The sequence below is a fragment of the Canis lupus genome, chromosome 9 (genome assembly GCF_048164855.1).
Source record: "Canis lupus baileyi chromosome 9, mCanLup2.hap1, whole genome shotgun sequence".
NCBI classification, from domain to species: Eukaryota; Metazoa; Chordata; class Mammalia; order Carnivora; family Canidae; genus Canis; species Canis lupus.
In genome coordinates this window covers 49,124,714-49,151,191 of record NC_132846.1, presented here as the reverse complement: position 1 = coordinate 49,151,191, position 26,478 = coordinate 49,124,714, and the positions used below count along the sequence as shown (strand labels likewise).

The 26,478-nt window shown below is 50.9% G+C and overlaps 2 protein-coding genes across 2 annotated transcripts in view; one reads left to right on the top strand and one right to left on the bottom strand.

Moving 5' to 3' along the window:
* Nucleotides 1-20,665, top strand: part of LTBP2 (latent transforming growth factor beta binding protein 2) — a 101,490-nt gene extending 80,825 nt beyond the window's left edge. Inside the window, exons 18-36 of the mRNA XM_072839334.1 lie at nt 2,051-2,170; nt 6,953-7,072; nt 8,157-8,279; nt 8,513-8,638; nt 9,085-9,210; nt 9,971-10,093; nt 10,194-10,319; nt 10,730-10,852; nt 11,541-11,672; nt 11,961-12,086; nt 12,642-12,785; nt 13,647-13,838; nt 13,954-14,037; nt 14,774-14,902; nt 15,226-15,363; nt 15,439-15,606; nt 15,914-16,195; nt 17,160-17,309; nt 17,781-20,665. Coding sequence (XP_072695435.1) covers nt 2,051-2,170; nt 6,953-7,072; nt 8,157-8,279; nt 8,513-8,638; nt 9,085-9,210; nt 9,971-10,093; nt 10,194-10,319; nt 10,730-10,852; nt 11,541-11,672; nt 11,961-12,086; nt 12,642-12,785; nt 13,647-13,838; nt 13,954-14,037; nt 14,774-14,902; nt 15,226-15,363; nt 15,439-15,606; nt 15,914-16,195; nt 17,160-17,309; nt 17,781-17,926 — 2,678 coding nt within the window. The 3' untranslated portion in view covers nt 17,927-20,665. The remainder of the gene's footprint in view (nt 1-2,050; nt 2,171-6,952; nt 7,073-8,156; nt 8,280-8,512; nt 8,639-9,084; nt 9,211-9,970; nt 10,094-10,193; nt 10,320-10,729; nt 10,853-11,540; nt 11,673-11,960; nt 12,087-12,641; nt 12,786-13,646; nt 13,839-13,953; nt 14,038-14,773; nt 14,903-15,225; nt 15,364-15,438; nt 15,607-15,913; nt 16,196-17,159; nt 17,310-17,780) is intronic.
* ISCA2 (iron-sulfur cluster assembly 2) lies at nt 19,098-26,475 on the bottom strand. Its single transcript, XM_072839335.1, has 4 exons — nt 26,331-26,475; nt 26,059-26,161; nt 25,814-25,929; nt 19,098-25,221 (listed from the first exon to the last, which is right to left on the bottom strand). The coding sequence occupies exons 1-4, from the start codon at nt 26,399-26,401 to the stop codon at nt 25,047-25,049; spliced, it is 465 nt and encodes a 154-aa protein (XP_072695436.1). The 5' UTR covers nt 26,402-26,475; the 3' UTR covers nt 19,098-25,046.
* Between the last annotated feature and the right edge of the window lie 3 nt (nt 26,476-26,478).

The following is a 26,478-nucleotide window of genomic DNA, read 5'->3' as shown; positions in this document are numbered from 1 at the left end:
GAGCCTGCTTCTCCCTCTGCCTGTGTCTCTGCCTCTCTCTCTCTCTCTCTCTGTCTCTCATGAATAAATAAAATCTCGATCCCAGGTCTCCAGGATCATGCCCTGGGCGGAAGGCAGGTGCTAAACCGCTGAGCCGCCCAGGGATCCCCAACACATGTCCTACTTTTAACAGAAATCCTGAATTCTGACATATTGAAATTCACCATTTTGCCTTAATTTTTATGTTTTTGGGGCATTATTTCTGACGTCCTTCCCCACCCCCAAGCTACAAAGATATCCTTCTACACTTTCTTTCATTGAAGTTAGAGTTTCACCTTTTACAACAAGTTTTCATCCATCTTTGTAGGGGCCTTAAGATCTGGTTTGTTTTTGTTTTTGTTTTTGTTTTTCTGTTTTTCTGCCCATTTTTTTCCATAAAGCAAGTCTGTTTTCTCAGCCTCCTCACCGGTCCCGCCAGTCCATGGGTTCTTCATCAAGTGACCACATGCGGCTCTGTGTCTGAGCTTCCTTTCCTCTTCCACTGGGACCACAGCGTCTCAAACTGAGGACTAGTTATTTCAGAAATGCCTGGAAAGTGATTATAACACAGTTTCCAGTACTGCTTGGGCAGACTCTCCAGATGTGGGCCTGGGGGTGGTGGTGCGTTTTACACCTTCTGCCAGTGACCCCACTGGGCACTACAGTGTTACAAAGTACTACTCAGATAAAAGCACTGTCCATTAACCAATGGTTAGTATTCCATTCATGTACCAAGTACTTTTGGGAGTTCTGTGCCGGGCACTGGGGACATTAGGATAATAAGGGACATTCTCAGTGGTGGGAGAGAAAAAAGCAGGCAAATGAATAGTTACTCTCATGGCTGGGTCCTAAGGGAATCCTGGAGAGGGAGCATATGTGTTGGAGGGGAGAGGTCAGCCTCACCTGAGAGATGAGTAGGAGACAGCCAAGCTGGTGGGCAGGAAACCACTCTGGGCAGGTGAGCAGCACACACCCAAGCTCAGAAGCAGTGCCTGCATGGCTGAGGCTAAGAGGTGGGACAAAGGTGAGAGAAGCAGACAATGGGCAGATCATAAAAGATCTCACATGCCAGGCATAGGAGATCAGATTTTGTAGGGTAGGTTTAATGCTAGAATAATAATAGCCAACATTTCTTCAGTGCTTAATTTGTGCCAGGCAGGCACTATGCTGGGCCCTTCACTTGGATTATCTCATTTAATCTGCACAGGGACCCAGTGAAGTGTTTGAACCAGTGCCAGGGCTTGGTGGGGGGGTGTGAAGGTAAATCCTCCATCGATTTGACTGTGGGGGCAAGGAATGGGAAGTGGCCAGAGCAACCTTGGGTTGATCAATTGAATCAGTCCTTGAAATGGGGAGTAGCATCCTGCTGACCATTGAGGTGAAGAAAGATACTCCACGTGGAAACATCTGTATGAACAAGGCGTGGTGGCTGGACCAGTGGGGATCAGGGAACACAGCAAGGTTGGGGCCAGGTGGCAGAGGCCTCGTGAGCCAGGCTGAAGCATCAGGGAAACCTACTAGGAGTTTAAGCAGGAGAGTGATGTGACCAAGGTCGGACTTTTGAGCCACTGCGGGGTACCGGGACGCTTTGGGACAATGGAATAAACTGCTTCAGTAGATCCACAGCTGCCTGAGATGCTCTCTCTCTGGCTGCTTAATCCCTAACTTTGGGGAAGGCCTTCAATAACTCTAGGAACAGACCTCTGGAGGATGTCTTGGGGCCAGGAGGGGGACTTTATTGGCCTTCTCCAATGGTGCCATCTGGACTGCCATCTGACTCAAGACCAGCCCTTGCCTTGGGGCAGGGGTCCCCGAAGGCCCCCAAAGTAGTATCCCCCGGGAGAAAGGAACTCAGGGGTTTGCAGAGGCCTGCGCTGGAGGAGTCTCAGACCTGGCCTAGGAGTCTCCCACCAATCATAGCTGTAGCAAGGTTGCCTTTCCCGCTGGGGCCTCAGCACAAGCATCTCTGAAGAGACGCCCCCGGACTCCCTGCAGGGCTGGCCCAACTCAGGACTTTTCTGTGTGTTCACAGATGTAGATGAATGCGAGCAGCCAGAGGTGTGCAGTGGGGGACGATGTACCAACACAGAGGGTTCGTACCACTGCCAGTGTGACCAGGGCTACATCATGGTCAGGAAGGGACACTGTCAAGGTAAGAAATGAGATGGGGGGGGGCAGCCGGCCGCCCCATCGCCTCTCCAGGCTCTAGCTGCCCCCACTTCACCTTTCAGCTTGTCTCCCACTGGGCTCCTGGATGCTGAGCCCACTGTCAGGGAGTTCGTGAGGCTGTCTATACCCTCTGTGATCTTTTGGCTTCCTGCCTGCCCCCCCAAAGCAGGGGAGCACAAGCAACTCTGTATACATGAGACCCCAGAAACATCCCTCTGTACACCTCTTCCCCTCGCCTTGAGTCACACTGCTCTCTTAAGTGACAGAGAAGTTGGTCTATGTGGGAAGAGCTTAGGGCCTCAGCCCTGGCCTACTTGCTAAAGCTTGTTAGGCTGTGAGCTCCTCGGGACTGGACCATATCCTTAGATGACTCATATGCAGACACCTGAGAAATGTCCTGCATTGGACAAATGTCAGCAAATGCTAGCTGAATGAGTGAATGAGTGGAGAGTGAATGTGTGAGCCCCGATCCCTGCTCTGTTTCCTAGGCTCTGCCAAAAGGCAGCTGTGCTGTTGCCAACCAGTCTCCTTACAGGCTGGCTTGAAGCTGCTACTATCACGCCAGCTCCTGGCAACCCTGCCGCTACCACCTCCTTGCCAGGCTGGGGTGTCAGATGCTTGCAAGAGGCCTGGGTTGTGTGCTTAGACCAGCTAAGATAGGAATAAATGAGGGTAAATCAAGGTTCTCTCTGGAAAGAAATCCTACCCATGATCCGAGGTGAGGACTAGCCACCTCCCAGCCTCCAGGTTTTTCCTGGCCAGGACTTGCCTTGTTTCACAGCCTCCTGGAGGTGAATATATAGCGAAAGGAGAATCCCCCTTCCCATTGCCATTATCAGGGAAGCAAAGTCTGGAGTTGTAGCAGGTCTTAGCAAAGGGGAGAGGTGGCTGGAGGTGTAGGACAGACAACTATCTGTGCCCCCAGGGGGTCACGTTCTCCTCTCGATGCCTCCCTCTACCTGAGTTCCCTTTAATACCCTGGGCTATACACCATTAAAACCAAAATGTGCTCTCTTTGTCCTCATAAGCACGATGGAGTCAGAAAGCCTGGCATTTTCCAGGAGAATGGAGAATGAAGAGAGTTAGCTTTGGATGGGTTCCTTCTCTGTGCCGGGAGCTGTGCGAATACTGGATAGATGACCTCATTTAAGCATGACAACATGACAAATTTGCCATTAGATTTTATTTAAAAAAAAAAAAAAAAAGGCAAAACTAAAAGAGATGAACCAAGAAAATACCAGTACATTAAAAAAGATCAAATTTGTACTAACTAGTCCATGTTATGGGCATAGGCTCTGGTGGAGAGGGGCCTGGGCTTGGCCCTTGTCTTGACATCTGAAAATGGAAACCATAATGCCCATCTCAGAGGCCCTGTGAGGACCAGTTAACCAGCTAAGCTAATGCATACAACAGGACCTGCAGTGCACAGGGGGCAGTATTTCTCTGTGAGGCTCCCATTCTTTTTCACCTTTAGACTCCCCCGATGCCCCAGTCCACTCCTCTGGACTGTCCCCTTCCCTTCTGGAGGAAAAGTTCCAGACACACACCACAGCTGGGAGGTCAGAGAGGGTTCCTGGCCCCAGGCGGACAGTCAGGCTGCTGAAAGCCTGATGTAGCCTGCAAACTTCTCCAGGTTTCCATCAGCAACCACAGACCCAGTCGTCACCCTGGGAGCCCGGTCAATTTCCTCTCCCTCTTTCTTCTCGCTCCAACTGAGAAACCACTCTCTCCACTTCAACTCAGAAGTCTCTGATGGAAGGCCCGAGTGCTCTGGACAGCGGCCCATCCAAAGTCTCAGTGGCATTTCCGTCGTGCCAGGACTCCAGGTTCCCACGGAGAGGGGTTAGATCTGTTTGCAGACTGCCAGAGCTCTTCTGTGCCCCAACCACACCCAAATTCTTCTAGCTCCTGGCCCCTGGGCACCCTCGCACTCCCACCCCATGCTCTCACAAGTAGCGGAGACAGGCACCGTTACATTTCCCTACACAAAGGCTGAAGCCCTGGTTTAGGGAAACTCCAGGATCTTCCCAGGGTACAGACAGGTTGGCAAGCACCTGTTTCCCTGAGTCTTCTGGGGTCTCTTCAGCAGCCTCATAGCAAGATTGTGTGGAGTTTTCATCATGTGGGCTCATTCTTTGGTAAGTGAACATTTGTTGAGCACCAGCTGTGTCCCAGTCATGGGCTAGGAGCGGGGCAATGAGTAAGACAGAGGTCCTGCCCCGGACGACCAAGTACTAGAACCTAGCAAAATATACAGTAATCTTAGATTAAAATTCAAACCCCAGACTAGGCAGGAAAATCTGGCTCCAGTCCACATACCAAATGGGTTGGTGGAACAGCCTCAGGCTACCTGGTGACACTAGAATCTATGCCCTTAACATGGACTGGTCAGGAGTGGAATCTACGTCATCTGGAATCTTTACTTGGCTCCTTTGGGTGGGTTTGGCAGATGGCTCTGTGACATGCACCCCCCATTTGGGGGAACCTTTCCCTGGTTTAGGGGGTGACTAAGGGCTGCCGTGATCTGCCTTCCTTCTCCCACTTGCTGACAGATCTCTCACATCCACTAATCACCGGCTGGGGCTCTGGTCTGAGAAAGGAAGCCAGCAATGGTGTGTCAGGATAGATGAGGTTATGCTGCATTAACAAGCAACCCCAGGCCTCAGGACTTCGAGCACAGCAAAGTTTGTATCTGACCAATGCCACAGGCCCATCATGGCTCAGCTGGGGGTTGTGCCCCACATCTCCTGACTCTAGAACTAGCCTAAAGGAATAGCCGGTATCTTGAATGTGGCCAGTCTCCACGGAAGAAAGGAAGAGCGCTCTTCAGAATTGCTCACAATTATGCTTTGGTCCATAAATTATACACTTCATGGCTCATCAGCCAGCACTAGTGCCCTGGTTCCACCCAACCACAAAGAACCATGAGGTACCCACCCCAGCCCAGCAGGTGAGAGCTGGAACACTTAGTCAATCAGTACCACAGGTCTCCTAATGCCCAGCATAAGACACTTTGTGCACCACCTCCATGAGCGTGCCCAGACATCAGGGCTCTTCACTCCTGCTAAATCTAATCTCCTTCCTACCCTGCCTGATCTCCGCAGGAGAGATCCAAAAACTTCATATTTTCTCAATGTGGTCTTAGAAATGGGTCCTGACCTCTTTATCTCCTGAAGCAGGGATTGCTTATCGTTCCCAATGGCTTTGCCCATCCTCCTCCAGTACCTTAGCCTAGGCCCCGAGGCCATGGTCCTGGTTGCTCTCTCCCAGATGGCCAAAGCTGGTAGCCCTAGACCCTTCAGTCCCCCTCCTCTGTCGCATTCTCTCCATCTCTGTCTTTACAGAGAACCCCTTAGAATAGGTTAGATCAGTGTCACCACAGTCCATTCAGGGGCTCTTGGCTACCCTCTTTGTAGAGATGAGAGTTATCTCAGTATCCCCAAGATTGCCTAGGGGTTCTGGGCATCTCCTTACAGATACCCCCCTGAATAACCACCTGCCCTGTGTATATTTTCCCCTTCTGGACCTTTGGGGTGAAATTTGGTTGTTGAGAGGATCCCAGTTCCCTGGGACGAGGGCTTCGATGTGAACTGACTTCTGCAGACCAAACCACCTCCTTTTCACTCTTCACTTCGGGACCCTTGTTCTGTTCTGTAACAACAGCTTCCAGCCTTTGTCTCTTTGCAGAAAGCCTGTGTTCTGACCCTTTGGCCCTGCCTCTTGCATTTCTTCCATGGGTGCTGAGTAGATCTTCCTCTTAGGCAGAAGGGCTTCTGAATCTGCTCAAGCTGGTGGACTTCCTCCAGGAGAACGACAGTTACTCATTTACAAAGAGTAATTTCTCTTCTTTCCTCAAGCTCAGTCAATCTGTCTGTCACAAATAAGAACTTGAGCCAGAGGCACATAATGTCCTCCTGTAGTCCCAACGCAGAGTTTAAGTTTGACCTCCCTAACTCAGCCCAAGTCCCGTGTATTTCTTGAATGATGGACTTGCAGCTATGCCAGTCGCATGGGGAAGAACACTGCCTGCAGTTCCCGGGAGCAAGATCTCTGTCCTCTTCCTTGCTGTCATTCTCCCAGGACTGGCTGCTCCTCTCCTTCCTCGCATCCTCTCTTCCTCTGTTTGTCTGATTGATGCCCAGGCCCATCCTTTCTGACTCTCTTGTGGGTCTCCCCAGAGTGGATGCCGGGAGCCCTGGGCTGGAACAAAAGTCCCTCCAGTCAAAAAGCCTTGCCAGCCTCCATCCATGACTCTGCATCAGGCTCAGGGCTGGTTTTGGCCACATCCAAGACTGAGGGTCATCCTCAGTCCTCATCTCCTAGTGCAGGAAAGCCCATTTTGCCTCCATTGCCCAGCTGGTGATCTGTTCTGAGGTCTCTGGGACCTGCTGTCCCAAGCATGTGCAACCCCAGTAATGTAGGGGGAACAGGATTCACCAAGACAGATATGAAGGCCCTTCCCAACAGTCCAGCTCACAAAATAGAACTCTCCCACCCTCCCAGAGCTAGCTAGTGGTGACCACGGCCTCTTGCCCCACCCAGGGAGTCTCCCTTTCTAAAGCTCTTCTATCTCTCTTTGTCCAGGACAGTGGGTGGGAGCTGAAACACTGGACAGCACTCACTTTTTCCTAGTTTCCATCTGTACAGAAACTGGCATTCCTCCCTCTCCCCCACCAAGGGCAGGGTCAAGGATTTGCTTCCTCACTGAACTACCCATGTGCTGTGGTTCCCAGGAATGACCAAGGGAGGGGATGTTATTTTGCAGATATCAACGAATGCCGTCACCCTGGCACCTGCCCTGATGGGAGATGCGTCAACTCCCCCGGCTCCTACACTTGCCTCGCCTGTGAGGAGGGCTACAGGGGCCAGAGCGGGAGCTGTGTAGGTGAGGGCTGCTCGCCAAGGCAGTGAGAGGGCCATTTGGCCTTGGGACCTCTGGTTGAGCCCACACACAGGGAGGGAAAGAAACGGGCAGAGGGAAGTGGCTTGGAGGCTATTGTCCTCCAGGATCTGGCTGGGTTCCCGCATGACACTGGGCATGAGATGGGTGTGCTTCAGTCATTGCTGCTCTGCCCTCTGAATCAGCTTGGGTGGGGGCCCCTTTGGCTCCTTGGCCATATCCATCCAGGAGCTACAGCCCAAGGTCCCAGAAGCTTCTGTGGCTGGATCCTGCAGGGTAGAATGAGTTGCCTAGAACCTTAGGAAGAGGCTGACTCTGGTGGTGTGAGTTGGCAGCCAAGTCCTGCTGTGGTTCCTGGGCAGGAGGGGTCTTCTGCTCTTCTGCAGCTCCACAGCAATGTCTAAACAGCAACACCTATCTGACCAGGGGGTGCTCTTCTCCCCCTAGAGGGGGCTGCAAGTCAGCTGTAGAAGGAATGTTCTTTCCCGTCAGTCCCTGCAGGAAGAAGGGCCCAAGGTTCAGAATGCCAGGAAGGACTGAATTGTGAATAGATGCTTTGAGACTCTGGGGAGGGCAGGCATTTCCCAGGCCCTTGAGTCTGCCACTCAGCCACTCAGGCATAGATCAGCCTCTCCCTGCATTGCCCACTCACCTACTGAAGCTGGTCGTTGGGCTGGGAACATGGACTCATACCAGTTTGGTGGGCAAGTAGGAGACTAGAAAGGTTTAGATCCACTGTGAGGTGAGTCAAGGGTCTTGGATATTTCATTCCGGGTGTCCTCAGATGGCCCAAACCAGCCCCAGGGCTGGGGGACCTGGCTCCCCTTTCTAGGACATATGCAGAGTGCTGTGTGTTACTAGATAGCGCTGCAGTGGGCTCAGGCGGGAAGGGCGAGGTGGGTGGAGCCAGAAGCAGGAAGAACCTCACAGCCTTCCCAGGGTGGCCTCTGCCCCCACCCACCGAATGCTGATTGCCTGGCCTCACAATCAAGATGCCCTAAGCCTGACAGTGGGGACTACATGGAGGACAAAAAGAAGTCAGCCCGCCATCTGGACTTCTCTTCCACAGATGTAAATGAGTGTCTGACCCCTGGGGTCTGTGCCCATGGAAAGTGCATCAACCTGGAGGGCTCCTTTAGATGCTCCTGTGAGCAGGGCTACACGGTCACCTCAGATGAGAAGGGCTGCCAAGGTACAAAGATACTAAAAAGCACCTTCCTCTACAGGTGCACCAGCGTCCGGCTCCTTCCCTCTGCACACTCACTCCTAATCCAGCCCTGACACCACATCCCTAACCACGCTGACCCAAACCCACATCCCGCCAAGACCCATCTTTTGCTCTACCCCTGCCCACCCGTCAGCCTCTGGCTGTCCTGCCATGTCTGTCCTGCAGAGTCCCACACAGAACTCAATGGCCTGTTTCAGATGTCGACGAGTGTGCCAGCCGGGCCTCGTGCCCCACGGGCCTCTGCCTCAACACCCAGGGCTCCTTCACCTGCTCAGCCTGCGAGAGCGGCTATTGGGTGAATGAAGATGGCACCGCCTGTGAAGGTAACCCGGGGAGGCGCTGGCAGAGGGGGACGGACAATATAGGCCTTCTCACTTCCCAAGGAACATTCTATTTGTCCCTAGCTTTGGGCTAATGCCAAAAGGTCTCCAGGCTACAGCTGAGGACCCTATAAATGGACTTGGCCCCCAAGGAGAGCATCTCTTGTCACCGTCCCCAAGTATGGGGGTGAGGACAGGAGGAAAAAGAGGGAGCCACAGACACAAGAGGGAAACTGATGGTAGAGCTACCCCCAGAGCATTCTGGGGAGAGGGGGACCAGGGTTGCCCTACGGAAGGCCCATGGCCAGGGCCTGCCCCTCCCCAGAGGCCTGGAGAGAGTCCTACAAGCTCAGAGAGGGAGGCCAGAGGTGTGGGGGGCCTCCTGCCTTGCTAGGTGGAGGGAGCCCCTCTGCCAGGCCCCGGGGTGACTGGCTGGCTGTCTGCCCCAGACCTAGATGAGTGTGCCTTCCCGGGAGTCTGCCCCACGGGAGTCTGCACCAACACCGCCGGCTCCTTCTCCTGCAGGGACTGCGAGGAGGGCTACCGGCCCAGCCCCCTGGGCCACACATGTGAAGGTGAGAGCCCCCTCCCCCTGCCCGGCAGGAAGGGGAGCACAGACCGGCTGCAGGAGATTGACCCACTGCCCTTAGAGAAGGGAGTGACCAGACACAGCAGGGGCTGCTCCCAGGCTGGGGTGGGGGCCCTTCTGTCCACCTTGGGTGGGCTACCTGGGGACACCTATTCTCACCGCTCCTCAACAGGAGTTGGAAAGACAACTGCACATCTGGGTGTAGGGGGCCAGGGAGCCACCAGATCAGAAGCCTCAGGGGAGTCTGCTCCACATGCAGTCTCCTGTGTTCTTTGTAAGGGCGGCAGCTAGGTGCATATTTGGGAAACATCGGCCTGTACTCGGCCGTCTGTAGGCCTGCTCCCAGAGCCTAGTCCTGTGACCTTGTCAGGTTCTCACGTGTTTCCTTCCTTTACTTCTCATCTGTTTCCCATCGCTTCCCAGTAAAACCTAAGCTGTCTCAGCCATGCTAAGGACAGCGAGTTTGGCCACCCTTAGCCAAGGTCGCTGGGAGAGGCTGAGTGTCCCCAAGGGCACTGTGTGGGCAGCTGGGCTCCTCCAGGATGAAGTAGACGGAGCTGCAGTCACGAGGCTCTCCAAAGGCTCCCTCGCCAGCTTCTCCCAGCTGTGCTGCTTTACAAGGGGATGATGCCCCTACGGGTCCAGGCTCCTTAGGCAGGGGACAGGTCCTCCGAAGACCTCCCCACTGGATCCTGTTCTTGGGAGGTGCTGCCACGGACTGTCTTCCCCCTTGTGTGACCGTGCAGATGTGGATGAGTGTGAAGACCTCCAGAGCAGCTGCCAGGGAGGCGAGTGCAAGAACACGGCTGGCTCCTACCAGTGTCTCTGCCCCCCAGGCTTCCAGCTGGCCAATGGCACCGTGTGTGAGGGTGAGTGGCTCCGTATCCCATCGGGGACTGTGGGCAGTGAGTGTGGGGGGACAGGTGGCAACACGCCTGGGAGACACCACTGCCCACCTTGTCCTTGCAGACGTGGACGAGTGTGTGGGAGAGGAGTACTGCGCACCCCATGGCGAGTGCCTCAACAGCCACGGGTCTTTCTTCTGTCTCTGCGCACCAGGCTTCGCCAGCGCAGAGGGGGGCACCAGCTGCCAGGGTGAGAAGCCAGCTTGGCCATGTCCACTTGCCAGCAGCAGGGGCTGCTGGAGGCTATGTCTAGACTATGAAAATAAAGTGCCCCCCGCCACCCCGAGATGGGAGGTGGGAAGCTGCATGGTGACAGGGAGCCAAGTGCCAGGAAGGCACTCAGAACCTTTCACAGGACCTCTCTGTGATGTCTACGACACACATGTGCCCTTTGAACCCTTTGGGTGTTACCCTTCTGCCCTTGATAATGCCCTAGTTTGAGGGCTCCTCCCCGCAGCAGGGCCTCTGGCTTCCAGCTCTGGACTCTTCCTCAGATCTTCCGGCCCTTTCCTACCCTAAGCCACTCTCTGGCTCTCCTCTGGGCTCCCGAGGGCCCCAGGGACCCATGGCTGGGTCTGCTGACAGAGGTCTCTATTCTAGATGTGGATGAATGTGCAGTCACAGACCAGTGTCTGGGAGGACACTGTGTCAACACCGAGGGCTCCTTCAACTGTCTGTGCGAGACCGGCTTCCAGCCCTCCCCGGAGAGCGGGGAGTGTGTGGGTAAGGGCTCCAAGGCGAGTGGACAGGGCACTGCCCCATGTCTGCCCACCTCCACCCCTGCCTGGTCCTCAGCTCCCCGGGACCAGGAACTGCAGCTTGCAGGAAGCAGAGCACTTTCCAGATTAATCATCCAATGGATAATGCATTTATTGAGTCTCTGCTGACTCAGGGCCTATCCAGAGACGACAGAATGAAGATAATCATAATCCTTATGCTAGCAGAGTTTTTAAAGCTAAATTAATTCAATAAGATATTTATTAAACCCCTGCCAGGTTCAATGTCTTTTGCTAGGACAAATAGACAGTTATGGACAGTGTTGAAATTGAGCAAGGGAGACAGATATGAAGACAATTTTCTGCAATACACTTTGGTGAAGATTTTATATAATCATAAAGTATTCTGCTAGAGGGAGAAGGGAGTGGGGGGACCGGGGTGTCACAGAAAGAGCTCAGTGCTTTCCTAAATAGCATGTAGCTCTCTACCTAGATAACCATCCCTGCTGGGTCAGGAGGAGTGATCCTGAACATGGCATTGGCTGACACCAGCGATGTTTTGGAGTTGAGATGAGCAGTGTAGTTTGTAACAGATCAAGAACAAAAGTTGTGGGGCATGACCTTGTAATGCCAAAGAGGTGGGGCCAGAGCAATGACCCTCCCATTTCTGTCCCCTCTCTTGGCTCTGGGGACAGATATTGATGAGTGCAAGGATTATGGAGACCCAGTATGTGGGGCCTGGAGGTGTGAGAACAGCCCTGGCTCCTACCGCTGTGTCCTGGGCTGCCAGCCTGGCTTCCACATGGCTCCAACTGGAGACTGCATCGGTGAGTAGGAATGGGGCATCAGAGGTAGGAGGGCTGAGGACACCTATTTGTCAGGTATCCGGCTAGAAAGTCCTTTGTCCTGAGGACACTATTTTTGTAGCTCTTTGAAGTCTGCATATTTTCTATGCAGCAGGGCTTGAACAGCAATCGACGAGAAATGTTAATGTTAGAGTGTTCTTGTCCTGTGTTTAGAAGTCCCTTTCCACAGACCTTGGTGTCAGTAGACCAAGTGTTCCCAGCAAACAGAGCAAAAGTGCACCCTACACTCTAGTCCCCACTGTCCCACAGACATAGACGAGTGTGCCAACGACACCATGTGTGGGAGCCACGGCTTCTGCGACAACACTGACGGATCCTTCCGCTGCCTCTGTGACCAGGGCTTCGAGACTTCGTCCTCCGGCTGGGACTGTGTTGGTGAGAAGCCAGGCTAGCCAGGCTTGGGGCCAGGGAAGGGAAGGCCTGTGGGCCCTTGGGCCCATCTCCACGGGGCGTGGCTGTCCTGGAGAGAGGCCCCAGGGTCCTCCTCCTGAAATGTTCAAGGTCACACGGTTCCATACATAATAGGTCCTCACAGAGTGGGTGATTTCAACCCTACAGCTGGCACCCTGACCAGATTAGTAGGAGAAACCAGTCCTGTTCTACCAGCAGGGGGAGCGAGCACATTAGGGAGGGCGCCACGCTTCCCAGCGGGGTCTCCGGAGGCGCCTCCCGAGAATGCACAGAGAAATCTTTCCTCTTGGTCCCTTTAGTAGACAGACCCTTTTCTGCACCCTTCTCCTCTCTCCCCTCTCATGGTCTGTGTTCATCTGTTCTTCCTTCCTGCTAACTCCCTTCTGTTCTTCCCCAAGACCCAGCTGGTTCCTTTAGAGGGAGTAAGAGGAGGATCTGCCCCGGCTGGAGGCAGAGGGGCAGGGGGCATGGGCCACGGGCCGCGGCGTCCCCCCGACCAGCCTGTGCTCGCGCCGGCAGACGTGAACGAGTGCGAGCTCATGCTGGCGGTGTGTGGGGCGGCGCTCTGCGAGAACGTGGAGGGCTCCTTCCTCTGCCTCTGTGCCAGTGACCTGGAGGAGTACGACGCTCAGGAGGGGCACTGCCGCCCGCGGCTGGCTGGAGGTGAGCGCCCCCACCCCAGGCCCTAGTCCTGCAGGGACCCCTCCGCCACCTACAGAGCGCTGCCACTGGCTTCCAGCGCTCCGGCTCCTGAGAGGGAACCCGGCCGGGCCCAGGGCAGTGTGGGCAAGGCTGCCGCCTAGGACTGGGGTGGAACGGAGCGAGGAGCCGGAGGACGGCAACTGTCGAGACTAGAGGACGTCCGCCCCAGGCCAGGGCACGTCTAGGCAGCTCAGGGCTGTGACAACCCTGAGGGGCTCAGGAAGAACCGATGCCAATTTAAGGTGCCTATGGGGTCTCAGATGGAGCCCCAAAGGGGGCTTTTCCGAGTCGGAGGCCTTGAAGCTGAGCTGAGCCTCACTTTCCCGGCTCACTCTACCCAAGCTGGTGGCTTCAGCCCCTCACTCCAGGCTGGACTAGGACTCAGTTGGCCTCCTCTGACTGGGGGAGAAGAAAGCAGGGACTGGAACAAGGGAAGGTGAGAGGGCCTGGGCTACAGTGTGAGCTGAGGAATGCAGAAGGCCTGCCCATATGGCAGGCCATGGACCAGGGGTACAGTGAGGGCGGCAGGAGCTAGACCTGAAAGAGCAGGGGTTTGGGTATCAGAACTGGGGTCAGTGCCGCCTAATAGCTGGTGGCCATAGCAAGTCACCATGGCAAGTCACTTAGCCTCCCTAAGCCTCAACTGCCTCATCTGTAAAAGAGAGCTGATAATATTAATGCTGTCGAGAGCAACAAGTGAGACAATATAGGTAAAGGCATGTTGTACACTGTGAAGTGCTAATATAAACGTAAAACTTTGAAAATAAATTCAAAAGCTGGAGTGCCCCAGACAATATAATAAAGGGCATCTATCATACACAGGTCAGAGTATTCCTGAGGCCCCACCAGGGGACCACCCCCCAGGCCCTGTCCGCATGGAATGCTACTCTGGGCAGAATGGCCAGCTGCCCTGCTCCAGCCTTCTGGGCCGGAACACCACACAAGCCGAGTGCTGTTGCACTCAGGGCGCCAGCTGGGGAGACACCTGTGACCCCTGCCCAGCTGAGGACTCAGGTAAGGCCCCAAGGGTCCCATTCCTCAGTGTCAGCTCTGTAGAGTGACACTGAAAGAAGGGGAGAGGAATGGGGACAGCCCTTCTGTCTCTAAGCTTGGATGCCTCCCTACACAGTTGAATTCAGTGAGATCTGCCCTAGTGGTAAAGGCTACATCCCTGTGGACGGAGCCTGGATGTTTGGACAGACCACGTATACAGGTAACCTCCCTAGAGACCCACCTCCCCAAACTCCACTCACCTGAGCGGACCCAGCCTGGTCCTCTAGGAGGTCCCCGGGGGAAGTTCTGCATGCAGCCCCAGCCTACCAAACCACCCCGCTCCCCTGGTTGCTTCCCTTGTTCTGTCCCAGGGCTGACTACCCTGACTACCCAGTAGATTTGTAGCCAGAACGTCTGACCTAAGCTCTTCCTGGAGATGTCTGTATAACCCGACCTCAGTTTCTCTGCTCCCCCACGGCTAAACCCTCCAGAACAAACTATGATGCTTTGACTGACCCAGTCACAGAGGACAGGGTCAGGGTGGAGAGTACTGCTGTACAAAGACAGCTGCTTATCTCCCTGGCCCCACTTACAAACTTCGGGGAACCCACATTCAAAGCAGGTAGTTCAGTTATGAGCCCTTCAATGCCCTAATCTGAAGCTGGCGACGGAAATAATAGAAACAGAAGTGGCTTTCCTTAAGTGCTTGCTATGTGCCAGGCACTATGTAAGCACCTACATATATTAATCTTTTAGTCTTCATAACAATAAGAGGTTAAGTGGTAGTATCCACATTTTTTAGGTAGGGAACTAAGGCAAGGAGAACTCAGGCAAGTTGCCCATAGTCACCTAACTAGCCAGTAGGAGCACCAGGATTCCAACCCACCAAGTCTGGCTCTGGAGCCCCTTAAGTTCTGCTTCGTCCTGCTTCTCACCTCATCTCTGCCCTCCCACAGATGCAGATGAGTGTGTGATGTTCGGGCCTGGTCTCTGCCAGAATGGCCGGTGCCTCAACACGGTGCCTGGCTACATCTGCCTGTGCAATGCTGGCTACCACTACAATGCCGTCCACAGGAAGTGTGAGGGTGAGGACACACATGACCCCTCCCCACCCCCACCCCCACCGCTGACCACTCACTGAGCCCCTGCCAGCCAGGCTCATTCCTCCTGGGAGATCCCCCTGCATCAGGCAGGCCTGAAGTGTAGGGAGCTGTGCAGTTGTCAGGACTTGCACATGGTCACCTGTTGGAAAGGCACCCCTGGGGAGGGGTCTCCCACACCAGGCTGGATCAGGGGAGGAGGGGGAAGCAGGATGCTACAACTTCATTACCAGTTCCACGAAGACAGTCCATGGGCAAGCTGCCTTGATACTGCCCCATACATTCCTTCCATCTTTCTGCCACCACAGATCACGACGAGTGCCAGGACATGGCCTGTGAGAATGGTGAGTGTGTGAACACTGAAGGCTCTTTCCACTGCTTCTGCAGCCCCCCCCTCACCCTGGACCTCAGCCAGCAGCGCTGCGTAAACAGCACCGGTAGCACAGGTCAGTAGGCCTGGAATGGTGGGGCAGCAGGGGTGGATCTGGACTGGGAGGGCTCACACGCTTCTGTGCCACCAGAGGACCTGCCTGACCACGACATCCACATGGACATCTGCTGGAAAAGAGTCACCAATTACGTGTGCAGCCAACCCCTGCACGGGCGCCGCACCACCTATACAGAATGCTGCTGCCAAGATGGCGAGGCCTGGAGCCAGCAATGTGCCCTGTGCCCCCCTAGGAGCTCTGGTGAGAAGGGTGACCCATGCCTGCATGTGGGGAAGGGCCTTAGGGGAGGGAATGCCCTTACCTTGGAGGAACAGATTTAGAAGGAGTAGAGCAGTCAGAGCGTGGCCCTGTCTTCCATCCCTATTACCTGGGGGACAAAGTAGGACAGGGAGTGGGGTAGGGTGGGGTGGGAAGAGCACTGCCAGGAATTCCCATAGGGCACCAGTCCCAGCATGTTCCCACTCCCCAGGCAGTGAGTAAGGGAATAGCCGACCAGGCTTTAGCTACCAGGAACTTGGCAGCTTTCTTTCTCCCTCCTTCCTGACAGAGGTCTATGCTCAGCTGTGCAATGTGGCCCGGATTGAAGCGGAGCGGGAGGCTGGAGTCCACTTCCGGCCAGGCTATGAGTATGGCCCTGGACCCGAGGACCTGCACTACAGCCTCTACGGCCCAGATGGGGCCCCCTTCTACAACTACCTGGGCCCTGAGGACACCATCCCAGAGCCACCCTTCCCCAACACAGCCAGCCACACAGGGGACCACACACCAGTTCTTGAGTCACCCCTGCAGCCCTCAGAACTCCAGCCCCACTATGTGGCTAGCCAGCCAGGTCTGTGTTGCTGCAAAAATGGGGAAGTGATAGGGGCCAAAGCTGTTTTACTTCCATCTCTACCTACCTACCTACTGCCAGTGGGATGAGGCCAAGGAGGGGGAAAGATGCACCAAGCCCTCTCACAGGTCACTCAAGGGGCAACTCCACATGCCTGGGTCAGACCCTAACAACCCTCTCTGATGAACTGACACTGGGGACACAGAGAGGTACAGGACACCATCTCAACCTCAAAAGCTTCCCTGAGGGAATTGAGAGCAAGAGAAAGCAGGTACACTCCAGTCTGCTTTTCTCCCTCCACACACTCACAATGTGCAGAATAACCTGCTCTACGAGCTCACGCTTGTGACCTGAAATGTGCATTAAGGATTTCTAACCACTTTAAAGGCCTGCTGTGGTGACTCGGTTTGTAAGTGGCAATGACCCCAGCACTCAGGACTTGGATTCTAACGAAGTCAGGCCCGGCACCTGTGTGATGGATACAGTAGCTGCCACAGGCATAGCCACCCTATCAGACTGCATGGGGACAGGGATAGGGTGTCTTTCCCAGGGTTGGGAGCTGCACAGAGAGGAGGTGTCCAAGCAGATCGCTCAGTTCTGCTTTATGTTGAGGGTAATCCCCTTTTGCTGCCAATCTCCCTCCCACAAAAAACTATGCAAAGATTTTAACCACCACCAACCACAAAAAACCAAAGCTGTAGAGACACCCTTGCTTGGGAGCCCCGGCACTGTGAAAATAGTAAGTTGACATTTAAGGCACACCATGTCTCTGCCATCACAAGTAATGACACATACTTATTTCTTAAGGATACTGCCTTTTGTTTCAGCGGCTTTCTGTGAGGGTTTTAGACCCTCGCAACCCCAACCTTAGGAGTTCAATAGGAGCAACTCTTTGTGGTGGAGGGTGAGGGCCCCAGGGTTAAGTGCAAGGCCTCAGCGTCCTTCTCTGACTCCCTCCTACCAGAGCACCAGGCTGGCTTCGAAGGGCTTCAGGCAGAGGAATGCGGCATCCTGAATGGCTGTGAGAACGGCCGCTGTGTGCGCGTGAGGGAGGGCTACACCTGTGACTGCTTTGAGGGCTTCCAGCTGGACATGGCCCACATGGCCTGTGTGGGTAAGTTTCCATCCAAGTGGCAATGCCCAGGGAGCAGGATGGCCCTGATGGCTCCAGGTGGAAAGGTCAGACAGGCCCACTGCTCACTTAGGAATACATGGCTGAATTTAGGATAGCTGGAAAATCCACTGCTGCCCCCTAGCGGGGTGTCCTGGAGCCAGGCCAAGTGGTGAGGGAGTGCCAAAGGAAGGTCTCTTGCTGTGCTGCGGATAGAAAACCCTTTCCCTGGAGATTCCTAGGAAGAAAGGCAGGGACAGGAGAGCATGATCACTCAGGAGCACAGGATGGGCCCACTACCACCTGCTTTGTGTCTCTGAGTTGCTTAGTTTGGGGCAGTGACTTCAGCTTCTGACTGCCACATGTAGGATTCCACTGCAGGGCAGGGGCCAGAGCTTAGTGGAAACAGCAGAGGCAACAGGCCAGAGGCACCTAGGCTCCCTACAGCTCTCTCCTTCCTTCCTTTCCTCTTAGATGTGAATGAGTGTGATGACTTGAACGGGCCTGCTGCACTCTGTGCTCATGGTCACTGCGAGAACACCGAGGGCTCCTACCGCTGCCACTGCTCCCCAGGTTATGTGGCCGAGGCAGGCCCCCCACACTGCACTGCCAAGGAGTAGCAGTGAGGGATCAGTGTGGACAGCTACCTGGAAATGGGCCCCAGCCTCAGGTAGGGGCCTTGAAGAGGCTTTCCTAGCTGGGAAGACACCATGAAGAAGCAGGCAGAAGGCCCTGCAGCCCAGCTCCCAGCCAGCCCTGCCTGCTTTTCAGCTCTCCCAGCTTAGGCTCTGGCTGTGAGCTTCTGTCACTGCCTTCATGCCGCCATGCCCTTGCTTGGCTCAAACATCACCAAATGCTTTAATGCTTCAGCCACTGGCCATGAGGACCAGTCTGCCATCTGTCCTGGCCTTGCTATGGGATGCTTACCAAAGGATGGCCCTCATCCACCCCCAAGCTGTGCAAACATGCAAGGTGGTTCGACCTCACATTGCCTTTCCCAGACAGGATCCACATAACATCCTGACGCTTCCACAACTGGGTCAGAGGTTACATCTCCCCAGGTCTGGTCCTTCAGTATCTCTTTAACAAAAAAAGGATTGGGGGAAGTTTGGAAAGTGATTCCAAGGCCTCCTCCCAAGAACCATCACCTCAGCCAATCCCGTCTGGGCCAGATTTTGCCACATTTCCATCCTGTAGCAGTTCTGTAGCCCCAGGGAAGGGCAGAAGATCCCCTCATCTCAGGAGGAAGACTGACACTAGCTTGCTGAGTGTTAAGAGACAAAAATGAAGGGGAGCATGGTGACTGAGCAAGCAGCAAGAGGGCAGTATGAAAAATATGGGGAGTTGATAAAAAAGGGGGAGCCAAGGCGTTCAACAAGGCTGAAGAAAATGTTCAGTAGCTCTGGGTAAACATTCACAATCTACCCATGATAGCTCCTGTGCATCACAGTAAGGGGTGCCACAGGACAGGGTGCCCATCTCTGAGGACCCGTATTAAATACACAGTTTCTTCAGGAAGCAAATCTCTCCTGGGCTCTCCTTTTGTGACACCAGTTTGAGGTACTAAAAATAAGAGGTCTATTTTCTAGCTTGTGAAATACAGTGTAGTCTTGTTTAGGGGAAGCCAGATTTCCTATTGTTGTTTCTTCTCTCTACTCAGAAGCCCTTGCTGTCTTTCTTTCAAAAATGGGATGGCTAGCATCCTTCTCAGTTTACAAGTAGAGACCCACTCCAACCTTGGCTAGCTAGGAATTTAGAACTATGGTGGAATAAAGAAATGTACATCTGGGCTCCTCTGTTTTTGTTTTTATTTCATATTAAACCAAATATCTTTACCATATTGGCTAAGTCTAAATATTAGACACAAGGCTGTGCCTATCCTTTTGCCAGCTCTGCCAATAGCCTATGATTGGGATCCAATGGAAAAAATGTTCTTTACTCTTCTAAGACAAAGAAAGCTCTGCTTTTGCATTTGTCTGATGAAGGGCAATGTAAATGAACAATACTCTATATGTCTGAAGATACGGAGATGAATGCTATTTTCTTAATTTAATCTCTTCTGTCCTACCTGCTGCTCTGATTGTCAGCCATCCCATAATAACTTATTGAATGCTTGTTACATGCCAGGCACTATACTGAGTGCTGAACACAAATTTCATTTAATCATCCAACAATCCTTACTATTGTATTCATAATTTACAGATGAGGAAATTAAAACACATAGAGTTTAAACAATTTGCTCTAGGTTACTATACTAGTTGAGATATTTTCAGCAGACAAAAATATGTAGTTTTTACATATTTTACACATATGAAAATATAGCAAAAGAAATTTGAGTCAAAACCACACTTGAGACACTTTTTAGAAACTGTCAGATTGGCAAAGATCAAAAAGTTTGTTAAGACTCCTAGTTGGCAAGCATCTGGTGAAAGAGGTACTCACATAAATAGCTAACAGGGGTTTAAATTGACACAACTTCTGAAGAGGACAATATGGCAATGTCTTGAAATTATAAAAGCACTTACTCTTTGATTCTTCTAGGAATTTAACCTTCAGATATATTCTCATCAAATGTGAAATGACACATGTAATAGGTTATTTATTATAACAAACAGCAAAAGAGTAGAAACAATTAGTTGTTACAGAGGCCTAAAAAGGAAAGAAAAAAAATGGCTCTAAATGCCTTGAAAAGAAATCCAAAATAGACTAAGTGGGGAAAGAAGGCTGTACAACAAAGTGGAACATATGCTGCTATTTATCTAAAGAAAGGGGAAAGACAAGTGGGTATCTGCTGACCTCATCCTTGCCACTCTGCCTTATACCCCACCGTTCAGAGAACTTACAACTCTTCCATATACCCACTGGAGCTGCGCCTCCTCCCAATCCTCACATTCCTACTCACCCTTCCAGAAAAACTTTATGCACATACACATAATTCTTTGTATAAAAAACACAAATAGCATCCGATGCATGCTGTTCTGCACTTTGCTTTTTTCACTTAATCCATACTTGCACATAAAGAACTCTCATTCTATTTTATAATTGTACACTATTCCACTGAATGGATAAATCATAATTTATTTAATCAGTCCCCTATGATGGACATTTCCATTGTTTCCTATCTCTTGCTATTATAAGCAATACTATAATGAATATTCTTGTGTATATGTTATTTCTCATTATATCTATGGGATTATTCCTATAGAGTAAATTCTTAGAAACAACAGTGGTTTGTGGGGAGGGTGACAGGGTGGATGGGTACAGGACTGGGAGACTTTTCACTGTATCCCCTTTTGTGTCTTTCTGAATTTTGTACCATGTGTATTATCTTTCCAAAAAATAAAATATTTTTAAATAGAGCTTTGGCCACAGACCACTTTAATGCTCCCTTCTTTATATATTTATCCACCAATTAAAGCCACATTAATTATTTCAAAACTTCTTAAAGCAAACTTTCCTTTAAACAGCCCTGTTAGCATTTCTGTGGAGAAATGGCAAATAGGGATTTTAAAAGAGCAATCATAAACACTACTGCTAGATGGGACACCTGGGTGGCTCAGCGGATGAGCATCTGCCTTTGGCTCAGGGCATGATACCAGGATCTGGGATGGAGTCCCACATCGGGCTTCCTGCGAGGAGCCTGCTTCTCCTTCTGCCAATGTCTCTGCCTGTCTCTCATGAATAAATAAATCTTAAAAAAAAACAAAAACAAAAAAACCACTATTGCTAGATACCTAGAAAAGTAAAGTAGTTTTCTGCCACTGAAACAAACATGCAAGACCATAATTATGTTGCAGAGGGCAATGTTAGGTCCTGTCCACTAGGAACAGAATGTATCCACTCTCACCCAGCATTTAAGGGAGGGCTACCCCATACAATCAGTGCTGCCCACTTCTCCATATAAGATGCTCCTGCCAAGGGATCCCTGGGTGGCGCAGTGGTTTAGCGCCTGCCTTTGGCCCAGGGCACGATCCTGGAGACCTGGGATCGAATCCCACGTCGGGCTCCCGGTGCATGGAGCCTGCTTCTCCCTCTGCCTATGTCTCTGCCTCTCTCTCTCTCTCTCTCTCTGTGTGACTATCATAAATAAATAAAAATTTTAAAAAAAAACCTTAAAAAAAAAAAAGATGCTCCTGCCAAATGTTAACCCTCCACTCAATGCTTTATAACAGAAGACTGAAATAATGAGTTTTCAATTCTGAGAAGTTAGAAAAGTTAGAAAGTTCTTGTGGGACACCTACTTTAGTAGCCCTTTCTAATCTCTTACTTCTAAACCTATTTTCTCCTAATCCCTTGTGACTTGTCAACATTCCCAAAGAAACTAAGGGTGGGTGGGACACCTACAGTTTACACAATCAATCACGTAACTGAAGAATATGATGCCACAAGGTAAGATCTGGACATTGACCAAAAGGCCCTCCTCTTTTGAGCCAAAAACATAAAGCAGATCCACAACACAGGTGCTTGGGTGGTTCAGTCAGTTAAGTGTCTGCCTTTGACTTGGGTCATGATCTCAGGATCCTAGGATTGAGCCCTGCTTCAGGCTCCCTGCTCAAAGGGGAGTCTGCTTATCCCTCTCCCTCTGCCCTACCCTCCACTCATGCTCTCTCTCACTCAAATAAATAAAATCTTAAATTTAAAAAAAAATTTAAAAAGCTGAGGCACCACGGTGGTTCAGTTGGCCAAAAGGCCCCCCTCTTTTGAGCCAAAAACATAAAGCAGATCCACAACACAGGTGCTTGGGTGGTTCAGTCAGTTAAGTGTCTGCCTTTGGCTCAGGTCATGATCCCAGAGTCCTAGGATCGAGCCCCACATCAGGCTCCCTGTTCAGCAGGAAGTCTGCTTCTGCCTCTCCCCCTGCTCCTTCTCACTTTCTCTCAAATAATATCTTTAAAAAAAAAAGGCAGATTCACAACATAAAGCAGATGCAGGGCTTCCTTGCCTTTGGTTCTTACATTATGTCTTGCTAGGGCAAAGGTAAAGGTATGCTGCCCCCAAATAATAACTTGCATAAATAAAACCAATTCTGCAACAGTAAGACCTTTCCCCTTGAAAGTAATGGGGAAGCAAAAAATCTTCCAGAGGATACTAGAAGAATATAAAGTTTTCCTAAATGCATTTGCACAGTGAGCAAAATTTGTGAAAACATCTGTTGGTCTTTACCAGAAAGAGGGCATCTGGTCCTAAGGGCCTGCAAAAGACCCTAAACCTATTTTACTATGCTTACTATTTATTCCAAGCAAATTGCCCACTGTACTGTTCCCTTGATGTATTATTTCTCAATGATCTGTGCTCTTAAAATTTCTGTATCATCCTACTCCAATGGAAACGTCTTGTTACTACTTCAGATTTTCCCATAAGGCTTTCTCAATGTGATTTCTCCCAAACCCACCCTTTCTAAAACAGAGAATTCCAATTCTCCCATTAGCAGCACTTACAGGGATGCCTGGGTGGCTCAGCGGTTGAGCACCTGCCCCTGGCTCAGGGCGTGATCCCGCAGTCTCAAGATCGAGTCCCACATCAGGCTCCCTGCCTGGAGCCTGCTTCTCTCTCTGCCTACGTCTCTGTCTTTCTCTCATGTAATTTCATGAATAAATAAATAAAATCTTAAAAAAAACAGCACTTACATATGGGCATTTCAAGGGACTCCGTTCCTGTCTAACTGACCATGCAATTTAATGGTTTAGTTAGCATCTAAAGATTTTAAGTTTGCGCTCTGAATGAGTTTTATTTATTTAAGATTTTATTTATTCATGAGAGACAGAGACAGAGAGAGGCAGAGACATAGGCAGAGGGAGAAGCAGGCTCCATGCAGGGAACCCAGTATGGGACTCGATTCCAGGACTCCAGGATCATGCCCTGAGCCAAAGGCAGACACTTAACCGCTGAGCTACCCAGGCGTCCCTCTGAATGCGTTTTAAAATCACCACGTCATGGGGCACCTGGCTGGTCCAGTCAGTAGAGCATGTGACTCTGGGTTTCAGTCATGAGTTCAAGCCCCATGTTGGGCATGAGCTTATTTTAAATAATAAATAAAAATAAAGTGCACTCTGTAAAAGAATAGGTTCTAACACTTAAAATGTAACAAAATCCCTTTTTAAACAGGATGAAAAGACTTAGTCTGAATTGAAAACCTTATAGGCTCAGGTATTGGCGTAACTTTAAATGTCTTAGTAAAGTTACAGACACTCCCATGATATGCTTTCTGCTTCCTTCCATAGAAATCTGCTAAACCTGAATCTGCTAAATCTGAGTGTCCCCTCCTTCCTCTTTGTACACACAACAGGTTTGCTTTCTCCAAATACCAAGTTTTCCCATATTGAAAATGTTAAGTACCTAAGCTTCTCTCAGATACCTTGTCTCTAAACTCTGCATTTCCTTTTTTAATGGTAAAGTCTTCTACTGAATGACCTTAATTCCAATCCAGTTCAGAAATTTAAGTTTTTGCTGTAATGAACTTTTAGGAAAACAAAGGCTTAACCAATAATTTTTCCAGAATCAATTTGAATCAATTTGGTTGTGGTTTCCCCAACATAAACATTAATAAATCATTTGTTGTGATGGTGGGATTTGTCTTTTTTTAGTTGTCTGTCCACACAGTTCCGGATCCCCCAGCACTGTCACATACATGCCACAATTATTCTAGTTCTGTAGCCTAATTAAGTGCCATACCCAAACAATAACTTTAAAATTTAATGGACTTGGCTTTAAAAGCTTTTCTTTCAGTGACCCTAAAAAAAAGTTGCCAGGTTTAACAAATAAAAATACACAATGCCCAGTTAAATTTGAATTTCAAATAAATGACAAATAATTTTTAGTAGATGTTTCATGAAATATTTGGGACATAATAAAAGTTATTTGTCGTTTATTTGAAATTCATATTTAACTGGGCATCATTTTATCTGGTAATCCAACCTGAAAGAAAATCCCTAACTATCCATTATCTATACCAATAAATGGACCACTTCCTGCAAAGCAGGAGACCAGTGACATTTTACAGCATTAAGTGAAACAATGTATCCTAAAAAGACTCAGTCACTGAATGATCACAGAATCTTTAAGTGTCTGTGTGAGTATGGAGTATGGGGACTATTTTTCAAATGATTCAGGTTATCAGTGAGAGTTAGTTAGATCCAAGTTTTCTGGGTGGGCTGTTGGTTTTATGAATCTAGCACACAGGCTAGTAAGAGAGAAAAATATATCTACCCTAACAAATGGGAAGTGGAGAAAAAGAAGGATTTCAACTAGCACATTCAGAAGAGTGAGATGAAAAAAAGAATCTTCCCTTTGCCTTTCTCATCCTCTCTAGCCTAGCCGGTGTTCAAGCTACCCAATCTGTGACCCTGATCCAGAACACAAGTAAATAAGGACTTTCTTCAAAATGAAGCTTTTATACATAGCTATACACCTATATATAAGCAGCTGTGAAGCTCAGAAAACAAACTCCAAATTTTGGAAGCTTGGAGGCTCTACAGATTATACTGGGTGGGTTTCAACCAGTCAGTAGATCTTAGATCACAGCACCTGGAGGCTTAGCCTTAGAAATGTGTGAGTGGAATTAAATCAAGTGTAAAAGCTTCATATTCTGAAAATAACAGTGGCAAAACACAACATTCCTGGACTGAGGGAAATAAAATTGAGAGAAGGACATGATTGGAAGGAAACCTCTAGAATTCTACTAATCCCAGGTTCCTCAAACTGGTACAAGCGGTGGCAATCTCTGGATCACCTGTTGTTACATCAAAGTTTGATAGAGAAGGATGATCCACAGGAGCAGCCTTGCTGTGCTTGAGGATTGTTCAACACTTGAAACGAGCTTCGGATCAGTTCTTGGCTGAAGTCCACCTGGGCCCCTTTCACGAAGGCCAAGCTATCAGAGTCAACCACCACTTTTGCCCCACCCTGTTCAAATACCCTGAAAAGACAGGAGGAAAACATTAATGACGATCATAAACACCAAATACACAATATCCTCTGAGCCCCAAGGTGCACATCCTGTTGACCAAATACAGGTGAGGCATTCCTCATTACCTCTAAAACAGGTGCTGCTTTTGCTTTTCTCTGATCCAAAGAGTCAATGGAATGAATAGTGGTCAATGTTTAGGGACTTAGGACCTAGGCAGGCCAACTTTCCTCCTATAACATGGTTGTTCTGAGTCATGACAACAAATCTTCACTTGTACTCCCACTGCGTGAGAATGGTGGTGTTAGGCGTTCTTAGCAGATCCTTTATTTTTTTGTTGTTGTTGTTTTTATTTATTTATGATAGTCATAGAGAGAGAGAGAGAGAGGCAGAGACACAGGCAGACGGAGAAGCAGGCTCCATGCACCGGGAGCCCGATGTGGGATTCGATCCCGGGTCTCCAGGATCGCGCCCTGGGCCAAAGGCAGGCGCCAAACCGCTGCGCCACCCAGGGATCCCATTAGCAGATCCTTTAAATTTGAAGTTAAACGTCCACTTTTATCCCTCCCACACGTTCTCAGAAGACCCACCCCTTCCTTCTTGCCTGTCGTCGGGGTTGATAACTGTATCCAGTGAAAATTTGTATTGGAATCCGGAGCATCCACCTCCCTCCACTTCCAGCCTGAGGAATTCTGACCCTTCGGTGATTTCCAGAAGCCTCTGAATTGAAGGAAAAAAAAAAAAAAAAAGATGGGGTGGGGGGTGGGGATCAAGAACGCCAGGCAAAGAGAGAAAGAAGGGGAGGCCAAGGGGCAGTCCCCGTACCCCGGGCAGTCGCCGCACGCCTACCTGGACGCAGCTGTTAGTGAGGTGGATCTGCCCTTCGCCGGCCTCGGGGCTGGAGGACGACGTTTCCCGACGAGCCTGAGGTCCGCGAAAGGCCGCGAGGAGCCTGCAGCGCAAGGCAGGAGGATGAGCCCCGCAGCAGAGGGACACCTGGTGGCTTCCACCTGGACAGCCTCCCGCCAAACCCTCGCCTCCCCCGCAGGCCTTAGTTTCCCCCTTAGACCCGGAGGCGCAGAACTTAACACCCTCCCCAAGTGCCTTTGTAGACGTGGTACCTGCCCCTTGCCCACGGAGTGACCGCCCTTAACGCAGCCACCGCTACAGACAACCCGCCGACGGCCGCCATCTTCCTCCACAGACTCTGCCCCTCGCGTCACTCCAATCCTCTGCTCCAATCCCCGGTCTCCACCCACGGAGACCCCG